At 34.0% G+C, this 17,821-nt stretch overlaps 1 protein-coding gene across 11 annotated transcripts in view; it reads right to left on the reverse strand.

Annotated features, from left to right (window-relative positions):
• Positions 1-2,085: 2,085 nt before the first annotated feature.
• LOC121329026 (neural cell adhesion molecule L1-like protein) overlaps positions 2,086-17,821 on the reverse strand; it is a 64,856-nt gene continuing 49,120 nt past the window's right edge. For 4 of the 11 annotated variants that reach the window (XM_041274231.1, XM_041274230.1, XM_041274227.1 and 1 more), the window contains 12 exons: positions 17,019-17,241; positions 16,147-16,262; positions 14,936-15,140; positions 14,463-14,585; positions 11,667-11,846; positions 10,657-10,680; positions 9,903-9,974; positions 8,119-8,232; positions 7,277-7,438; positions 6,359-6,490; positions 6,110-6,182; positions 2,086-5,320 (listed from right to left, as the gene is read on the reverse strand). In XM_041274231.1, coding sequence (XP_041130165.1) covers positions 5,104-5,320; positions 6,110-6,182; positions 6,359-6,490; positions 7,277-7,438; positions 8,119-8,232; positions 9,903-9,974; positions 10,657-10,680; positions 11,667-11,846; positions 14,463-14,585; positions 14,936-15,140; positions 16,147-16,262; positions 17,019-17,241 — 1,641 coding nt within the window. In that variant the 3' untranslated portion in view covers positions 2,086-5,103. Of the gene's footprint in view, positions 5,321-6,109; positions 6,183-6,358; positions 6,491-7,276; positions 7,949-8,118; positions 8,233-9,902; positions 9,975-10,656; positions 10,681-11,666; positions 11,847-14,462; positions 14,586-14,935; positions 15,141-16,146; positions 16,263-17,018; positions 17,242-17,821 lie in introns of those variants that run through there. The other 7 variants (XM_041274238.1, XM_041274233.1, XM_041274229.1 and 4 more) reach the window with 6 other exon arrangements.

A 17,821-nucleotide genomic window follows, 5' to 3' on the forward strand; every position in this document is an offset into this window, starting at 1 on the left:
ATTGCAACGAATCTCGTCGTACCCTCAGACATGCAATCTTCTACTCGGCTTTCATATTCTCCAAAAAAAAAATAGTATTTAAGTGGAGCATCCAAACCTGAAAGATTTAGAAATGTGAAGTGCATGTTCCCTGCTTTTCCTTTCTTATAGATGGTGCACTTTTTCCTGCAGTTGGTTTGTGGTCCAACACTTTTTCCCAGGGTGCTGCACTTCAGGATTTCAAAACCATGCTTTTCATCTGTTACACTATTAATATAGTGCATCTGAAAAGATTGCAAGTTGTAAAAGCATATAAATCATAATTCCAAGCCAAACCTTTTGCATAAATATGCAACACAGCAACCTTAATTAAGCAACATTATCTGTAAAACTCAATTGTGCTCTAAGATACATTCAGCTGTATGATGAACCCTACTGCACTTTAGAAAGTAGCTAATTTAATTAAAAAAACAAAAAACAAAACAGTATTTTGATAGCTTGCTCATTGTCCTTTTCTTAATCGAATTGGACTACACGGAAAAGAAAATGAAAAACCGCAAGTGTCTAACATGAGATGAAGAAACGAATTTTCCAGTGCTGAGATTATATCTCATTTCTACAAAAGCATTTTGCATCCAAATACACTGAGAGGTTAAAATATATAACCTATTAACCAATAGGGAAACTTCATAACAATATATTTAAGAACCAAAACTTCTTATTCAGTGTTTCTAATACTTTGATATAGTTTTCTTACTGGTGTACATATTGTCAACCATAACGCTGAATCATAAGAAATAAGAGTACCGGTAGTATCCTTAGAGGATAAACCAGACCCTTTTGTATCCATATTAGCAGGTTCTTCATACAAATAGAAAGTGTTGTTAGAGTCACATCTGAACTGTCAAACTATCATGGGTCAGCAGGACTTTATTAACCAATAACTTGCCTTGCCATTAATCCATTAATTCCATAATACATAAGGACACACATTGTATGAGTCTAAAGGTTGTTTTTTTTTTTCTCTGAAAAATTAAAACATTACATTGTAACATGTTTTTTTGTGTTTAAACCATTGAACTGTATTTTCTTTGTCAGCAAGTCAGCAGTTTGTGAAGAACTTGTAGAGATTTCATAGCATGTTGACTTTCTGCTCCTTTAGGGGGTCAAATTATTTCTTATTGACCGGTTTTCAAGTTCATTTATAAAATATCTCATATCCATCTTCCACTACACCCCATCTATCTGCGCCCTAAGGGATTCCTTACATCTTTGGCTAACACTATGTATCCTTAATGGCCTGTATTCCTGAGCAGTGTTGTTCATTTTTAATGTAGCCAAGGAAACAAAGCTATAGTGAAAGAAATACAGAAGTTATCTGTGTTGGGGTGTTAATGGACCAATAAAATGTGCATTACTTAGAACATGTGGTACAGCTAAACGTAGAAAAATGGTTTAGAAGATTCTATACAAATCAATGTTTCCTTCTGTCTTTCTCTGGAACTATTTTGTTGATTTTAAGTTATTTAAAGGAACATTTATATGAAGAACAAACGGTCATATAGAACAGGTTAAATCTAGACTGTAACTATTAGGTGGTAATAATAATAATACTAAAGGGGTTGCTTACCATTTAAAAATCTTGGATTCTGATCTTCCCAAGTGCATAAGGTACCGGTAACAATAATTTAAAGATAAGCACTGTATACCATATACCTAACAGGAGACTAAAAAAAAACATAAAATGAGCACCAGAAGCATTTACTTCTTAAATAAGACAGTGGTGAATTAAGCTCTCATATAGTGACTACACAAGAAATTGCTTTTAATCCACAGGTCAGAATTAGTCATCTTTTTGTCATCTGCACTTAAGTTGAGCGACCACCCACTGGAGAGATGGAAAAACAGTAAGCATACAGAGTCTGCATGCTGCATTTGACAGTGGATTCAACTTAAAGTTGTTTTCTACTATTGAGAGTTAAGAGACAAAGTTTGCCTCCATAGCACTAAATAGCTTAGTTTTGGAAGCCATGTACTGAATCGACATGTTGGGTAACAGAAATGTATCATACAATTAATAGTATACAGACCTAATATGCATTTTGGGAACTTTATTAATAAACTATTAAAATAAAACAATACAATATGCAAAAATACACATAGAAAGGCTTGCAACATATAGTCTATCAAGTATGCTTCATGCTTTAAACTACCACATTGTACTGGCTGTTGAAAATAGAAACTGGCAAACATAAGTGGCAAATATGAATTGGGATGCTATTATTCACAACTTTATCAGATGCCACGGTACAATATCAAACTTTTCTTTCTTTTTTTTTTTCAGTTGCTGATTCCTTTAATACCAAGATATGCCAAAAAAATCAAATTATAAAAACAGGTCAATGTTAAACTTGATACAAGTAATGAAAGAAAATCTTATTGTACAAGTAGGATAAAAAAAAAAAGAAAAAAAAAAACTTTGGTTCAACAGTACCATTTTTTTCCACTGAAGTAAGGGTGTGCAAGGTCATTTTTAACTACAGAACAGGTGCCTTGTACAGTTAATAAAACCCAATCCTGTTATTTTGCTACTTGCCAGGACAGATCAAACTATTATTTACTAAATCCAACCCACAAAAAAAGCTTATTCCAAAGATGAATGTATGAAACAACCTCTGATTGGGGAAATGACTGCTGAAAATGCATGACCAGGTTAAAATTGGGTTCAAACAGATCAATACCAGATCACCACATTTTAATTAATATTATCATCAACATGTATTTTCTGGAGGAAAAAAAAAGTGTAGTGGGGGAAAAAAAACTCAACAACCGATAAAACAGATACAGATTTCAGAAAATAGTCGAAAATAGTATGCTACCGCCACAACAGAATCAGACAAAACAAACCAATGTAGGACTGATACCCATTATGGCCTGGCAAAAGCAAGGCTTCTGAAAACAGCATGTGGGTCCACTCAGCCCTGACACTTTTTTTGTGTCAATGTCAAAAGTCAATGTGTTTCGTTAACTGCTACACTCATTTTTCAATAATCAAATGCAGCTCAATCAATCGGTCACGCTATCACTCTAGTTTGAATTTAATGGGCAATAGGAATGGGAGGTATCTGGAGCTGGCTAGTATCAGCAATGCATTTCTGCTTTGTGGCAAAACAACCTCCATTATGTTTGGACAATGGCATGTTTAGTACCAAAAAAGCCCGAAGCTGACAAGTTCTGACAACATCTTATTCTTATCAAAAACACACCTGTCAATCCCACGCATTTCTATTGATTTGATTGTCAATTGAACAATATTTTTTTAGTTGTTTCCATAATTTATTTTGTGTAAGCTAACGCAAGAAATTTTGGTAATACAAGATACAGATTACTAATGACATACCGTCTCAGATTTCACAAATGCTAAATCTCAACTGCTTGCACACCCATACCATAGAGGGAGAAAAGAAATGGGACAACCTGGCAAAATAGGATTCAGTATGTTAAGGGTTTGTCATTTAGAGAAGCTGTTTCTTGTCAAAATCTGTCGAGAGAGACTTTCTCTAAAATGAACACATGACATCTGTAAATGTCAATTGGGTTCTCTGCAATGAATATCACAAATGACACATTTGCAAAATCTTGAATTAAAAAAAAAAAAATAAATAAAATAATCTGTCACACTTAACAAAAGACAAAGTAGTTGTACTTAAAACCAAGCTGTAATTATTCAACAAGTTCCATGCATTTTGATAACAGCTTTAAAGAAAGGAAATATACACTGTACAGGTTGACCTTTTGAGAAGATTTGTTGAAATGTTTATAATTTCATGCCCCTGAATGTTACAATGTGTTCTTTTCTTTTTACTGGCAGACACAAGCTAGGCAGATGTTTCAACTTAACACAGAACCATAAAATATAAAACACTATATATATATATATAGTGACTGTGTGTTCTGTGTGTCCACTTTATATTGAATGAGATTGCAGTCTTTTGAATGAGAAATTGTTTGCGCAGTACATTAGTCATGTGACAATACTAAAAACACAAATTAAAACCCTGGAAGCTTTCAGTGATTTGTTTTTATGGCAGAAATTTGAAATAACATAAGTGTGTGTGTGTGCGTGTGTGTGTGTATGAGAATCACCGACACAGTGAAAGAATGAAAAAAGTGAGGAGGAGGAGGAGGAGGAAAAAAGCTAACGCAAGAGAAAGAGCTGAGCTGTGGTTGGGTTTAAATACGCAGTCAATGGTGACAGACAGGTGAAATTAGGAAATAGCGAAGCCCTGGTTCACGCCCCTGACTTTCACAAAATATGCCTTTTTTTTTAAAACATACTGTTAGGGTTCAGATAAATATTATCTGCCTTTTGACACAAATACATTTGAGTTGCTTCTAAAGTCTAAACACTTGGTAACTTTAAGTAGTTATATTAAAGGACATTTTCAATCAAAACATTAACTCTAGACTTCATTTCTGAACTACTGGCATACATGTTTAAGTCTCAAATTTAAGGGAATCTTGTTTCTTAGTTTTTACTAGTGCATGTGTTACAGTAGCATGTAGCGTACATATAATTGCCAATAACACATTTCTTTATCTAATCAGGGTTCTTTTTTACATATTACATTTCTGCTGCAACAGATCAGTACTGTCTTCATATCTAGTGATGCACACGTGACTGCTATGTATAGGCATTGGATTATACATGTGGAGCTGGATAAAATATATTCAGCTACATATGACATTGACAGTAAAAGGCTACACATGCATTTCTCACTTTAGTCATACATCAATTTACAGAAGATATCAGTTACTTTTATCTTAAGATCAAAATATGAAGAGTGTTGCATTTTCAAAAACAGTAGAAGCAAAGTAGTTTATATTTCATCAGACAATGTATAAAACAAACCACAAATGTATAAATTTCAAAACAATTATCCCAAGTCTCATACAGTATGCAGGCACTTGCCATACGGTGAACTTGAAATGGCAGTGTGACACAATAGTAATATTTAAGATTTCTCATTTGAAATTGTTCTTTAGAGAATATGTTTTAACCTCCCGTTCACTATACTGTATTGTCTACAGTTGTGACACAAAATAATTGTTGTGTCCATTTCCTTATGCAGTGACTGGATGTAATCCTTTTGAGTTTCCATTCACCCCCACTGGCCCTTTGTTCCTGTGTGCAGCATACTCTCCAATAAAAGAGCCATCTTCATTGAACTGATCATGTTCTTCGTCTGCATAACCGGCAAGACTGTCACCACTCTCTGCAGCTTTCATTTCTCCATCCAGCGACTCAAGGCTTCCCTTTAGTGGTTTTTCATCATTATCACTTAATATATGTGTGAAAAACAATAAAGAGTGTTACAATTTTTACACTTTACAAAAGGTTTTGTTTTCTTTGTACAACTCGAGATGTTGGCCGTTTTTAGTACTTGTATACAAAGATGCCAACAGTGTTAATGGGATTTGGATTGTATTAGATGAAAATATTATATTATGTGGGAAGTTTTTAAAATAAGAAAACTACAGTAAAAACACAACTTGAATCTTGAATGGAAACATTCATTCTGATGATGCAGACTTTACTTTGACTCTGTTGGATTTGATAAACTAAAATGTAAGTTTAGTCTTTGATCTACTGACTGTGCTAAGTGAGTGCTGCCCCCTGGAGGTCCACGAGTACACAAGTAAAATTATACCCATTTATGGATTAATAAAATGACATTCAGTATGATGAACCCTTCTCAAATAAACAATACATATTTACAGTAGTAAGATGCAACTGCTTACCATTCAACAGTGTAGATTTATACTACCTAATATTGACTACAATAAACACATACAACAGCTTTAATGAAACATAAATAACAACTTTATCAGCATCAGTTGTTGTTTATTACCTACATTCAAGTTACCTAGATGATAATGTGACTGGAGCTTGGATGTCTGTGATGGTCCTTATAAAACTCTTATGTAAGGTTTGCTTTCAAAATAAAAGAAATATGTAAGAACAGTATGCAAACGATTAACATGCATAAACAATGCAAAGTGTTAATGTTACACAGAAAACACAATTCAAGGCTAAATAAAACTCAAGTTTAAGAAAATATAGATTTACCTGTATTCACAGAAAGTATCTTCATTAATTCCTTGGGATTCTAAGTCTGGATGTAAATCTTCTTTTTCTTTCACTGAAATACAAAATGTTTTGTAATTTTGGCATATTTTCTTTCGAATATTTGCTTAACCCTTAAAGTAAATGTTGGCACTTTTTCCAACTGTATTACTGAGACAAAAATAACCTAAAGATATTCAAATAAAGACATTTTTTAAAGCGTACTTGTCAAAATGAAAAGTTTACACATACCTGAATATTTCCCGCCTTTATTCCTCTGTACAAAGCAGGCAATGAGCATAATTAGGGTAAGAAGAGCTACAGCACACATCACGCCAATGAACCATCCTTGTGTGGAAATCCCATCATAGATACCTGCATAAGCTGTTGGATGCAACATACCATGATTATTATTTCAACTGTATCAATAGATTTTATTTCATTATGTATAGCTTCTTTGTATTTGAATGCTGATGAAATATTGTAATCAAATGTCAACATATGGTTTAAAATAAATGGCATCCTCACATAATCAATAAGACAAATTATTCTTACTTGAGTTCTTTCTAACTCTGAAGTTCATCAACCTGGGTGGAAGCATTAAAGATAGTTTCTTTCTCATAATTTTTTTTTTTTTTTTTTTAACTAGTGTCACTCAGAGGGTTTCACTGTGTATATAAGCCAAGCTACCAAAGCAAATAGCATAAGCAGGTCATGCAAAAATGGCCCTTTTGCAAAAGGATTTTGATTAGAATAAATATAAGCACAAGAACAATGAAGGGAAAACAACAGTAGTATGTCATAGCAAACGCAGCCAAAAAGCACCTACATAAACAACTCTGGCAAAAGAGATGTCGTTCTACCACTTGTAGGTACAGAACTGGAATCTAGTCTATTTTGGCAAATTCATTTCCAGTTTGTCAATGTAAGGTTTACAAAATGTTTTGAAACATGATCCAGTCCAAGGTAAACTTTTTATACAATACAAAATATTAATTTTAATGGAGAAAATCAATTCTCATTCATACATTACACTGTGTTGATAATCCTGTAAATGTTTATACTTCAAATATTTAGTATCTAGTTTACTGTTTTTTTTTTTTTAAATTTTTTTTTAAGGTACTGATCATTTCTCTAAGAATGCCTTTTTAAACAGGGTTAACTCCTCACCTTTCCCCCTGGTCTCGACCACATCTTCAAAAATACTAGTATTATCAACCCAGTTCTTAGTCATAAGACGGATTGTATATTCAGATCCAGGATCAAGCCCCTCAATGATGTGGAAATTTTGTGAAATATTTACTGCTTCTGAAATCTTCCAGTTACCTTTACCTACAGCATGAAAGGTGCATAACCAATTAAATAGTAAATAGTTGTTATTTTTGCATTGTTAAAATTCAAAATCCAGCAAGCGTATTAATGGCCAAGGAAACGCTGAATGTTTAGTGATTATTACAGTATTCATATACGTTTTGTCATGCTCACATTATGTGCTTGTTTGCCAGATATTATAGTAATGGTACCAAACTTACAAACCCTTCCATTTCAATTCCCTGGATGGTGTTTATCAGAAATAAATCAAAATGGAGAGAGTTTCAAAGAGCATTGCTCTACCATTCTGTCAAGAACGCCAGTGTGAAAGTATGGAAACAAAGATGGGACACTGTTTTAAAAACATACAAACACTATTGCTCTGTAATATGTCATTCAAAAAGACTGTATTATAATGACTTTTTCTTTAGCCAAGGACACAAATTCATTTGAGTGGCTAATTAAATGTACTGACAGGATACATGTTCAGTTTATTCAATACATCATCCAAGGAGTCATGATTGATGTGGTCTATGTAAAAAAAAAAAAAAGTATGTCAAATTATTCCAGAATACTTTTACAAATACAACTGAGTAAAAACAAAATAATTCCCATTTTCTTAATCATTACTTTAGCGTAAGTCAGGCTAATAGGAAGTGGAGAAACTAAAGACAATAACGTGGAAAGGAACAGTGGCTTACGATTATTCATATATGCAATGTAAAACTCAGATTCCTTTTGTGCCATCCCAGTAATCCAGCTAATGTTAGCTTTGGTGTCACTGACAGAAGAACTAATGTTCAGTAAGGCTGGTTCTAATGAACAAGAAGGAAAGAGGAGAAGCAAGTGTGTTAGTAGATTATCGTTAGTAGGAAAGTTAGGACAGTTATGGTTCAATTATGTAATGCGAACAGCAGGGTCTTTAATTACCATACAATTATATAAAAGCTAGGAAATACATGCCTGCTGGTTCATAGAAAATTACCAGCAGATTGCAAGATTAAACATGTTTAATGCAGTATTATGTTGATAATTTAGTTGTTTTTGATATCATACAAGCTGAAATATAAAGGTACTGTAATTTAGAAATAAATGACACATGATTTAATTAATGGCATTTGTGTTACAATAGGTATATTCTGCCAAGCCCTAGTGGAGTGGATTGAAAGACATGTTTTGAAATGACATGGACAAATGTCTGTTTTCAATGGCCAATACCAGCAAATTGCTTGTCTTTGAACTATGTATTGGAAATATTTACTCTTCAGTTGCTGTATTCAGAGAAAGACATAGATATTCCTAAGGGATTGAAATCACTTCAGCATACTGATTGTGTTTTTAATAATAATAATAATAATAATAATAATAATAATAATACTGTAATACACATACTGTATGGTGTTATTTACCAGTATTGTATATTGAATCACTTTACAGGTGCAGCACACAATGACATGAGATTTAAACTGAAAACATCCAACTCTCAGTAAGTGTTTTTCATCTTCCTGTTTTCGCTGAAATGAAATCCTGCTGAAAGCTGCTGCTGCCACAGCAGGATGCCTTATCAGGAAGAGACATCAGAAAAGATGTTCGTTTTCAGAGCAAGTAAATCTGACAAGTAGGAGAGTTATACCTACTGTACCAACACATTCTTTTGAAGTCTCTACATAAATGAGGTTTGCTCCTTTAAACAATAAAAATCGTATCTTGGTCTTCAATGTCAGTTTATATAGCTTCTGAAAACACAAATATAAAGCTACTAAAACGTAGCACTTTAGCACTGCAGTGAAATCGTGACGTCACTTTACCCCCTTTATATATATATAGATATATATTATATCATATATATATATATATATATATATATATATATATATATATATATATACACACACACACACACACATACATATATATATATATATATATATATATATATATGTGTGTGTTGTATATATATATATGTGTGTGTGTGTGTGTTTGCAATTTACAAATAAAGTACACAAGTCTTTTATTGTATGGTAGCATTGCTGTATTGCCTATATAAACTAGGATATCATAGTACTTGGTGGTGGTTCTGTAGCCAAAACTACTTAATCTCTGTATCAGTTCTCCCAAGTCTTATGTGAAATTTGCAATATGAGAGCTCTGGTTTGAGCCTTCCCCACATGGGTTACTGATTTAGGGATGGTGTTTATAAATCTCAGGTCATTACCAGGTAGCATACAAATATTGGCGTCAAACACAGCAAAACAGGTCATCAGCAGAGTGCATAGATAAAATAATATTAAGCACACTGGACAGCTGAGAGTTTGACCCGTGTTTGATCTTCTACAAACCCCCTGATTAACTTACTTGAGTCGGTCAATGTTAAAAAGCAATTTACTGGTAGTCATTTTACAACTATAGCCTGAATAAGCAGTATAGCATTTATTTTTTTTCATCAGAACAAACAATTTAGGGAAGTTTGTATATAATTGAATACCTATGGAAGACAGAGAGACATTGGCAACTGGGGAAAGAGTGGTAGTTGGAATAGAAAGATCAGGCGTGTGTCCTGAAAAAAAGCAGAGATAGACTTTTGAGCATATGCATTCAGTATTAGGTTAGAAGGAATATTAGTACCCAAGGAAGCTACATCAGATAGTATTGATTAGTAGCATACAAGTTCTATATTTGCAACCAAATTAGTGTTTTATACCACAATACACTTAGAATTACTGTACACTTCTAGTAAAACGTATGGCATATAATTTAAAATATATGAATTTAAAATACTGCAAATAACTCTGCATACAATAATGTATTGTAATTTCAAATAAATCATCATTATGCATACAATAATATGCATGTGCTGCACTTATGTCTAGTAGTGTTTACTGTTAACATAGGACCAGCGTTAAACTCTGGGTTAAAAATATGTAATTGCCTATTGTGCAGCTCATCTCTGTGTTCTTTGACTTTCATTTAGTACTAGACAGCTACAGTGTTGTTTTGAGAGACAAGTTTAAATTAAATATGGTTATTATGTTTTAATTATACCATCAGGCCTGTAATGATGATTATATTGCATTACATGGAGACACAGTTTGCTGTTTTTGGGATAATGGCGAATACCATCATTATTGTGAAGTTTGAAGCATGAGGGTACTAACACAAAGAGGTTAGTTCATTCTACTATGTGAAGGTGGGAGTCATTTTGTTATTTTCTACTGCTAAAGAAATTGAAAACCACATACTGGAGTTTGTATCACTTGCCACCACTGCAGATGAAGTAAAATCAAGAAACAAAGGTAAGAGTAATACAGGTTGAAAAGTAATAGTTGAGTTCATACCACCGCTACACTGTATACCATGCATGTATTGCAACAGGTTAAAAGAAGGTAATATGAAGTACAAGAAACATGCAGTACAGAGAGATAACAGTGACCTAAAAAGATTAGCAAAACACCTCTGCTATAAATGTTTAAACAATATTTTGATATTGTTTTGCTAAATTCTGTCAGAAATGTATTTAATTTCAATATTGTTTTGTCATTCAAAAAAGTATATTACTAGGAGCGTGAAGGATATTACACTAGGGGTCTAATGTTTTAGCGTGTCTTTCTCTAAAATAATCAAACTAAATGACTGTATTTCAAGTGCAATACAAGTGGCAACCATTTAGCAATATCTAAAATGAAAATAAAAACGATTGTGCCGTTTCAAAACCAGGATTAATTTTTAAAACCAGTTACAGTGTGCGTAACCCCTAATCCTAAAATGAATGCTGGCCCTAAACCTTAAAAATCCCCAGTTTAATAAACTGCAATGCAAGTCATCAAGGTTAACATAGTGTACACCAGTTAATGGGTACCGGTATGACAAATATTTGCAGAAATCCTTGTTGAATAGATGAGACAGAAATCAGGTGACAAAAAGCTCGATATGCAATCTTTAAAAAAAGGTTTGAAAGCCCTGTTCATTTTGCTACAGAACAAGTCAGCTGTAACACTGAGAAAGCTTTTTTTCCATACAATTAAGAACTGCAGTTTCTACTCTACATCTACTAGATGTGTGTTCTTTGTTCCAAACAGAGTATTTCTGCGTTTTAGTTTTCACTGTCAATTCAATATATAGTTGTACATTTATCAAAATGATAAATGGCACACCCACCATGATATGCCTGTGAATATAGTGGTACAATGATGGAAATATGACAAGCTTGGCAGCTTTCGTATAGCTTTGATCTCCCCTTCTTTCCTTTTACCTCCTTCCATGGTGGTTATCCCTTCTTCTGTAATTGGTTTTCCGCAGCCCACCCTGGTACAGGCACTCATATAGAACTTGTACTTGCTGCTCGCCTCCAAGCCCCCAACCTTCCACCTGGTCACTGTGAGGTCTGAGATGGTGATGTTGTGCAGGTTGCCTAGCTCTTCAGTGTCATTAACTGAAATAAAGGAGAAAAGGAACATATTGCCACCTACTGTAGTTTTTTGTTGTATTTTTCCACTCATCGCAGACTGTTAAATCATTGGAAGAGGAGGCAGAAGAAGATGGCAATTAAAGAACATATCCAGACAAAGAGGGCATTAGCAGCTATTGATCAATTTTTTTAGGAAAGTCATTGTTTTGATTCAGTCTGTAAATTATTATAGGAAGTAAGGATAGAGTGCAGGCAACCTTTGCACTGAGGTACAAGAAGACATGAGACCCCAGTACCATCACTACCATTAACACATGATGTGGTTTAATGAGGATTCTTAACAGCAGTGCTAAGTAACCAAACTATTCTGTAGCTGTTCAGTTGCCACTTGTAGATACGTACTGAAGGCATCATATACATTTTACTTCTCTCTTAAGACAACAGAAGGGCATCTTAGACACAGTGAAGTTTTGGTTATTTTTCCCGTACTGTATTTTCATTGTCCTTTTAATATTTTCCAACCCTGATTTAGTCTGTCATCAAGCATTTCACATGATGTTTTGAAAAAGATCTTTTCACTAATGGAGCCGGGTGCTCTGACCATGACTAAGTTGTTTTCCCATTACTGTTCTTTACAGCTAGGACTTCCCAAGCAGTAAGACTTTACACCAAACCACTTGTTCTGTGTAAGGCAAATTAAACTGACTGTTGTTATCTGGCGAATAGACTTCATTGTAGTTAACAGATTTGTGAAGATATGTTATGCTGTATATTTCATGTTTTAAACTTATTTGACTTCATAGGGTTCATGTAGTGGGCAAAATAAACTATTTTGGTTCCACAGCGTAAAAAAAAAAAGCCTTGCCTGTAAGCTAGGACTCAAACATACTTCTGCCATTGACTACACAATTGTCAATACCTAATTTGAGTGATGTAGCAAACTAATGCATGAGTCAGTTTTACGGTCACTCACCTTTCATGAAAATGTGTTCATTTAAAGGGTTAATAGCCACATTTTATAATGTAATCTTACTAAAATGCCATATATTGCCCAGGAATCTGACTGTGTCTTTCATTTACTATGGCATACTATGGTAAATGTGTTGCAACTTATTGTGAAATGATGGTAAATTGTCAGCAAACATGGAAAATGACAGAAAAGCACATCAGTCTTATAATAAGGTAAATACAAATATGGTAAACTGTAAAATGCCCCAACGCAAAGAGGAATAAAGGCAAAAGAAATAACCGTTATCCACTATAGAAAAAAAAAAAAGTAAATATTCAAACCTTTGTTCACCTGTTTCACCAATGTTACTCTGAAGACAGAATTACCCCCTTCAGGTAACAACTTGAAGTGTAGTAACACTGGTTGTACATGTAAAGACCTGTAAAGCATATACTGCACGATGATGTGATTTATACATTTGTCTTCCATGCTTTTTTCCCCATGCTTTCAGCTGTCCGGATCTAGTGTATCAGCAGCTGGGAGTATCCATATTTCCTGCTTTATAAGCAGTTTAAATGTGCATATCTAACATAAATTGGACTACAGAGTAATACCATATGGGGAAAGTACTAGCTTAAATAAAAAGGAATAGAAAAGGGTGTCTATGCAAAAGATTCGTAAACAATGTACTGCAATTTACAAACAAATCTATTCATAGAGAAGAAAATAAGAAAGACAAACTGAATAAAATGTTGTTTATATATATATATATATATATATATATATATATATATATATATATATATATATATATATATATATATTAATTTCCTCCTCTTCCAAGAGTGTCTGGTCTATGTCTATTTGAAAGACTGTCCCATTCTAACAGGCGTATTGAAAAGGAAACCCAGAAACACTGCAAGTGTTTGCCCTGGTATTTTTTGTTGGATTGGGTGTAAGAATTTCCTGAAGCTGAGCTCATGCCATTGATCTTGATCTCGAGGGACAGCCTCATCATTTTGCATGCTGCCCTACAGGCTAGAATGGATGTGCTGGCAGAGCCTGACACAGCCTTCTGTAGCTTGCTGTTTTCATTTTGATCAGAATCAGAAATTGACAAGACCCCGCCAGAAGGAAAACTTAAACTATTTCATCTCTGTCTCACTGGTATCTATTTTTGCCTTGAAGACATTTCAAAAGAAATCAATGTGAAATACACTCCTGGGAACACAACAAAGTATTGTTCTTTTTTTTTTACTTTCCAGTTTGTTTGTTTTTTCTTGCTGGAGTGTTATCTGGTCTGTTTTAGCCCATATGTAAGGATGGGATTTTATTTGCATGGTCTATCATTCAATTATGTTTCTACTATGCTTTAATAAAAAAATACTAGTAATAAATATAATGTTACGTTCCCAGAGTGCTTTATAGTATTCTGGCAACAGCTGGTGCTAGGGAAGTCTCAGGAGAAGTCATGATACCAGATGCTGTGGAGGTTAAAATCTGGGTTAATGGCCGTGTTTAATCATCACACTACAATTAAAAGCAATACCCAAATACATTGATTGGTTAATCCTGTCAACACTTTTACTGCCTAATTCACCAGCGATGTAATACTGAGCAAACCATTTAACTGTGTTAGCTAATCCCACCTTATACACAGACTGGATGTGAACATTTTAACTTGCACTTACTTAGTTGGTATTGCAGCATGTGTCCTGTGAGGATGCCATTTTGTTCCAGTGGTGGTACCCATAACAGAGTTATTGAATCCTTATTGAAACTTGCAACTCTCAGTAAAGCAGGATGTTCTGGAACTGGAACGCATTAAACAGATGGCACTTAATATCATTCAGATAACCTTAAACTAAAATGTATTTGGTCTTCTAGAAACATGCTTGTTATCGTGTAATGGGTAGACATAGTACAGTATTGAAGGGATTTTGTAACCCCTCAAAAACCATTTTATCCAGCAGCATCTTGCACACCTATGGTTATTGTTTCACCTTTATATGTTGCTTTTGTCCAGATTTACATTCTAAATATTATTGTTTTTGTATTATTAATGTATTTAATAGTGTATTTTTAATCTATAAAATAATGTGTGCTCAACAATATATTATCTCAAAGTAACTTTTGTTTCTGGAATGTGAAAATATTTTCCTACCTCCTTCTGGGGTTTTAAATGTGAAAGGCGCACTTGCTGGTCCATTTCCTCTCCCATTAAAAGCCATAACGATTAGACTGTATTCAGAGAAAGGTTTCAGTCCTGGAACCATTCCATGGTTTCTGTCCCCAGGGAATGTCAAAGAATGTTTTTCGCTATGCCCTCTCTTCTCCTCCAGCAAACTTCTCACCTTCCACCAGTGAACCTGTAACAAGATATGCTCAAAGTGTCCAGTATTTAGTTAAAAAAAATGTCTTGCTACAAGCGGGTTAATGTGGAATGTTCATCATGGGGGAGGAAAATGTTATAGGTTATACCTGTCTATCCTTGCATCTACAGTATTTAAATAGGTGGTGGAATTTTCATTATAAACCATGGATGGTAGTTTGTTTTGGTGCTTGGACTTTACTTTTTCTAGGTCCTCACACACACAAACACAACATCGTCTTTGCATGACTTAAAAAAATTACAAATTAAAAATCAATTTAAATAAATGCAGGAGCTTAAATAGGTCAAAAGAATATCATGAATGCATTCCCTGAGGTAGTGACATGACTCTGGTAAAGTGGCATAATCCTGGAGCTATCCATCCTCCCAAACTATTCTTTACAGGGACCATGCAGTGCTCAAAAGCAAAGTTTGATTATTATCGTCAGCTGTTGGTCATGTTTTGTTCACCAGGGGCAACAGTTTTCCACTACAAGTCAATGTGTTTTATTAAACAAATATAACTAATGCTGTATTTGTATCACTGTAAAAATAGGTATTTCAAGATATTCCACAACTAAACATGATATTTATTAAAGCAGAAAAAAGTGTTGTCACATTAAAAATGTATAATTTTCTCTGCAGTTAAGTGATTACCTGAAAAACAGCAAATGCTAAATGGCTAAATATTTCAGTTTTTTATGCCCACCTTTTAAATACATTCTACTTTCATCATCAGTGTGACACACACACACACATATATATATATATATATATATATATATATATATATATATATATATATATAAATTTTGTAAATATAAGTAAAATAACAAGAGACACGTGAAATGTCCCCTTCTTGTACTGGACAGATCGATCTTAAGCAGTATTTCCGATCTTTGATGCAGCTTGTGTCTTTTTTGTTGACATTTTTTAAGAAATCGTGCAGTGTGCTCAATCATTTACCAGATAAGTTATTTAAACAACAAAAAATTAAAACCCACCCTATATCCCCCAAGATGGCCACGGATATTCTCCTGTGGAACTCTTAACCAGTTGACCTTGATTACTGTGCTGTTCATGATCTCCACGGCAACATTTTGAGGAGCAGATTCTGGGACTGAAAAAAGCAGAATGAAAATGGTGATAGGCATCATCAGATGGTCTTATAAATCTTCAATACAATGTCAAATATATTCATTTTCCATACAAAACGTTTATTCTTCGGTGATCTTAATAGCTTCACCAGCTAAAGATGTGAAAGTAGTGATACGAATGATCTGCATTTCACAGTGTGGTTAGGGGAGTGGTGGCACAAGCTATGCAAAGTGAATGTGTATATAATTGTCAGTGACGGCTCCCCACACATGAATAGGTAAACGTGAGCTAGTGGGAAGCCTGGAGCAAGCTGCCCTCCCAGTCTACAGCAGAGTGTAAAATGTTGGCTGTAAAGCCTAATTATTGTTAACGGGGAAGAATGCTACTTTAATTGTGGTTCATGAGTAGAGTACAATCCATAACTACTTAACACTATAATGCTGAATTTATAAATACAGAAATAAACTACAACTAAAATGTCTGACATCAATAAAAAACTGTATTCAAGTGTGGTGTTTTTTTTTTTCCTATACCATTTGGTTGTCGTGACTCAACACTCTCAGGTCTATGTATATCCACGATATGAGTAAACTCATTTACTTTTGTTTTTAAGATCACATACAGTGTTGTTCAAATCGTTGATACTTGCTTATTCGATATCATATTCTGATAACATGAACCTAGGTTGCCATGATTAGGGCAGTAAAAGAGGAACATTTCTGCAAGATCATTCTTCAATTGGAAACATTTACAACACTTCAAATTCAAATACACTCACAATCCTCTCCTGAAAATCCAGTGACCACTTTTGGCTCAGGACCAAAGCCGAGATGATTTATCGCTTGGATTTGAATCTCGTATGGTTCAAATGTCGGAGTGTTACGTATAAAGAAGGAATGCCTTTTTACTATTTCTTCATTCCAGTTATCCTCAACTCCTTTTCGTCTCCAGCTTACTTTGTACTCCAGTCCAGGACCATTCTGTTCAATGGGCTTCAGAGGCTGGGATGAGGTTAAAATGAACACTTAGACACAAACATAAAGGTCACACATCAGTTAAAAAATATTAGGACCAATTTCTGAACTTCTGCCCAGCTTTTCTCATTTAGAATCTGCATTAGGTTGTCTCTGAACCTTTCAGCACTCTTGAACCTTCTTGTTTTCCACTTAGCTTCTGTTTGCTCTTGCAGTTGATGCCAAATATCTGTCACTGCAATGATCTATATAAATGACTCCTGTAATCTCTTAAATGTGGTTGATATATATGTCAAAGTGTAGAAAAGCATTGTGAAGTATTTTATGCTTGAGAGAAATAAGTAAATTATAATGCAATTAACAGAAAACAATTAATTGTAATTATTAAAATCCAATTAAATTAAAACTAAAAGCCAAAAAAAAAAAAAAAAAAGTCGCTATTCAATATTTACCAAGTCATACTGTTATTCTGAGAACAGCAAATGTTATAATGTATGCAGCTGAGCCTTATTTAAAAACAACAAATTATTTATTATTATTTTCTTGTTATGCTCAGTGACAAACTAGTAGATTTGAGCTGAAAAGAGAAGTACAGTTTTACTTGAAC

Source organism: Polyodon spathula, chromosome 16, assembly GCF_017654505.1.
Source record: "Polyodon spathula isolate WHYD16114869_AA chromosome 16, ASM1765450v1, whole genome shotgun sequence".
Lineage (NCBI taxonomy): Eukaryota > Metazoa > Chordata > Actinopteri > Acipenseriformes > Polyodontidae > Polyodon > Polyodon spathula.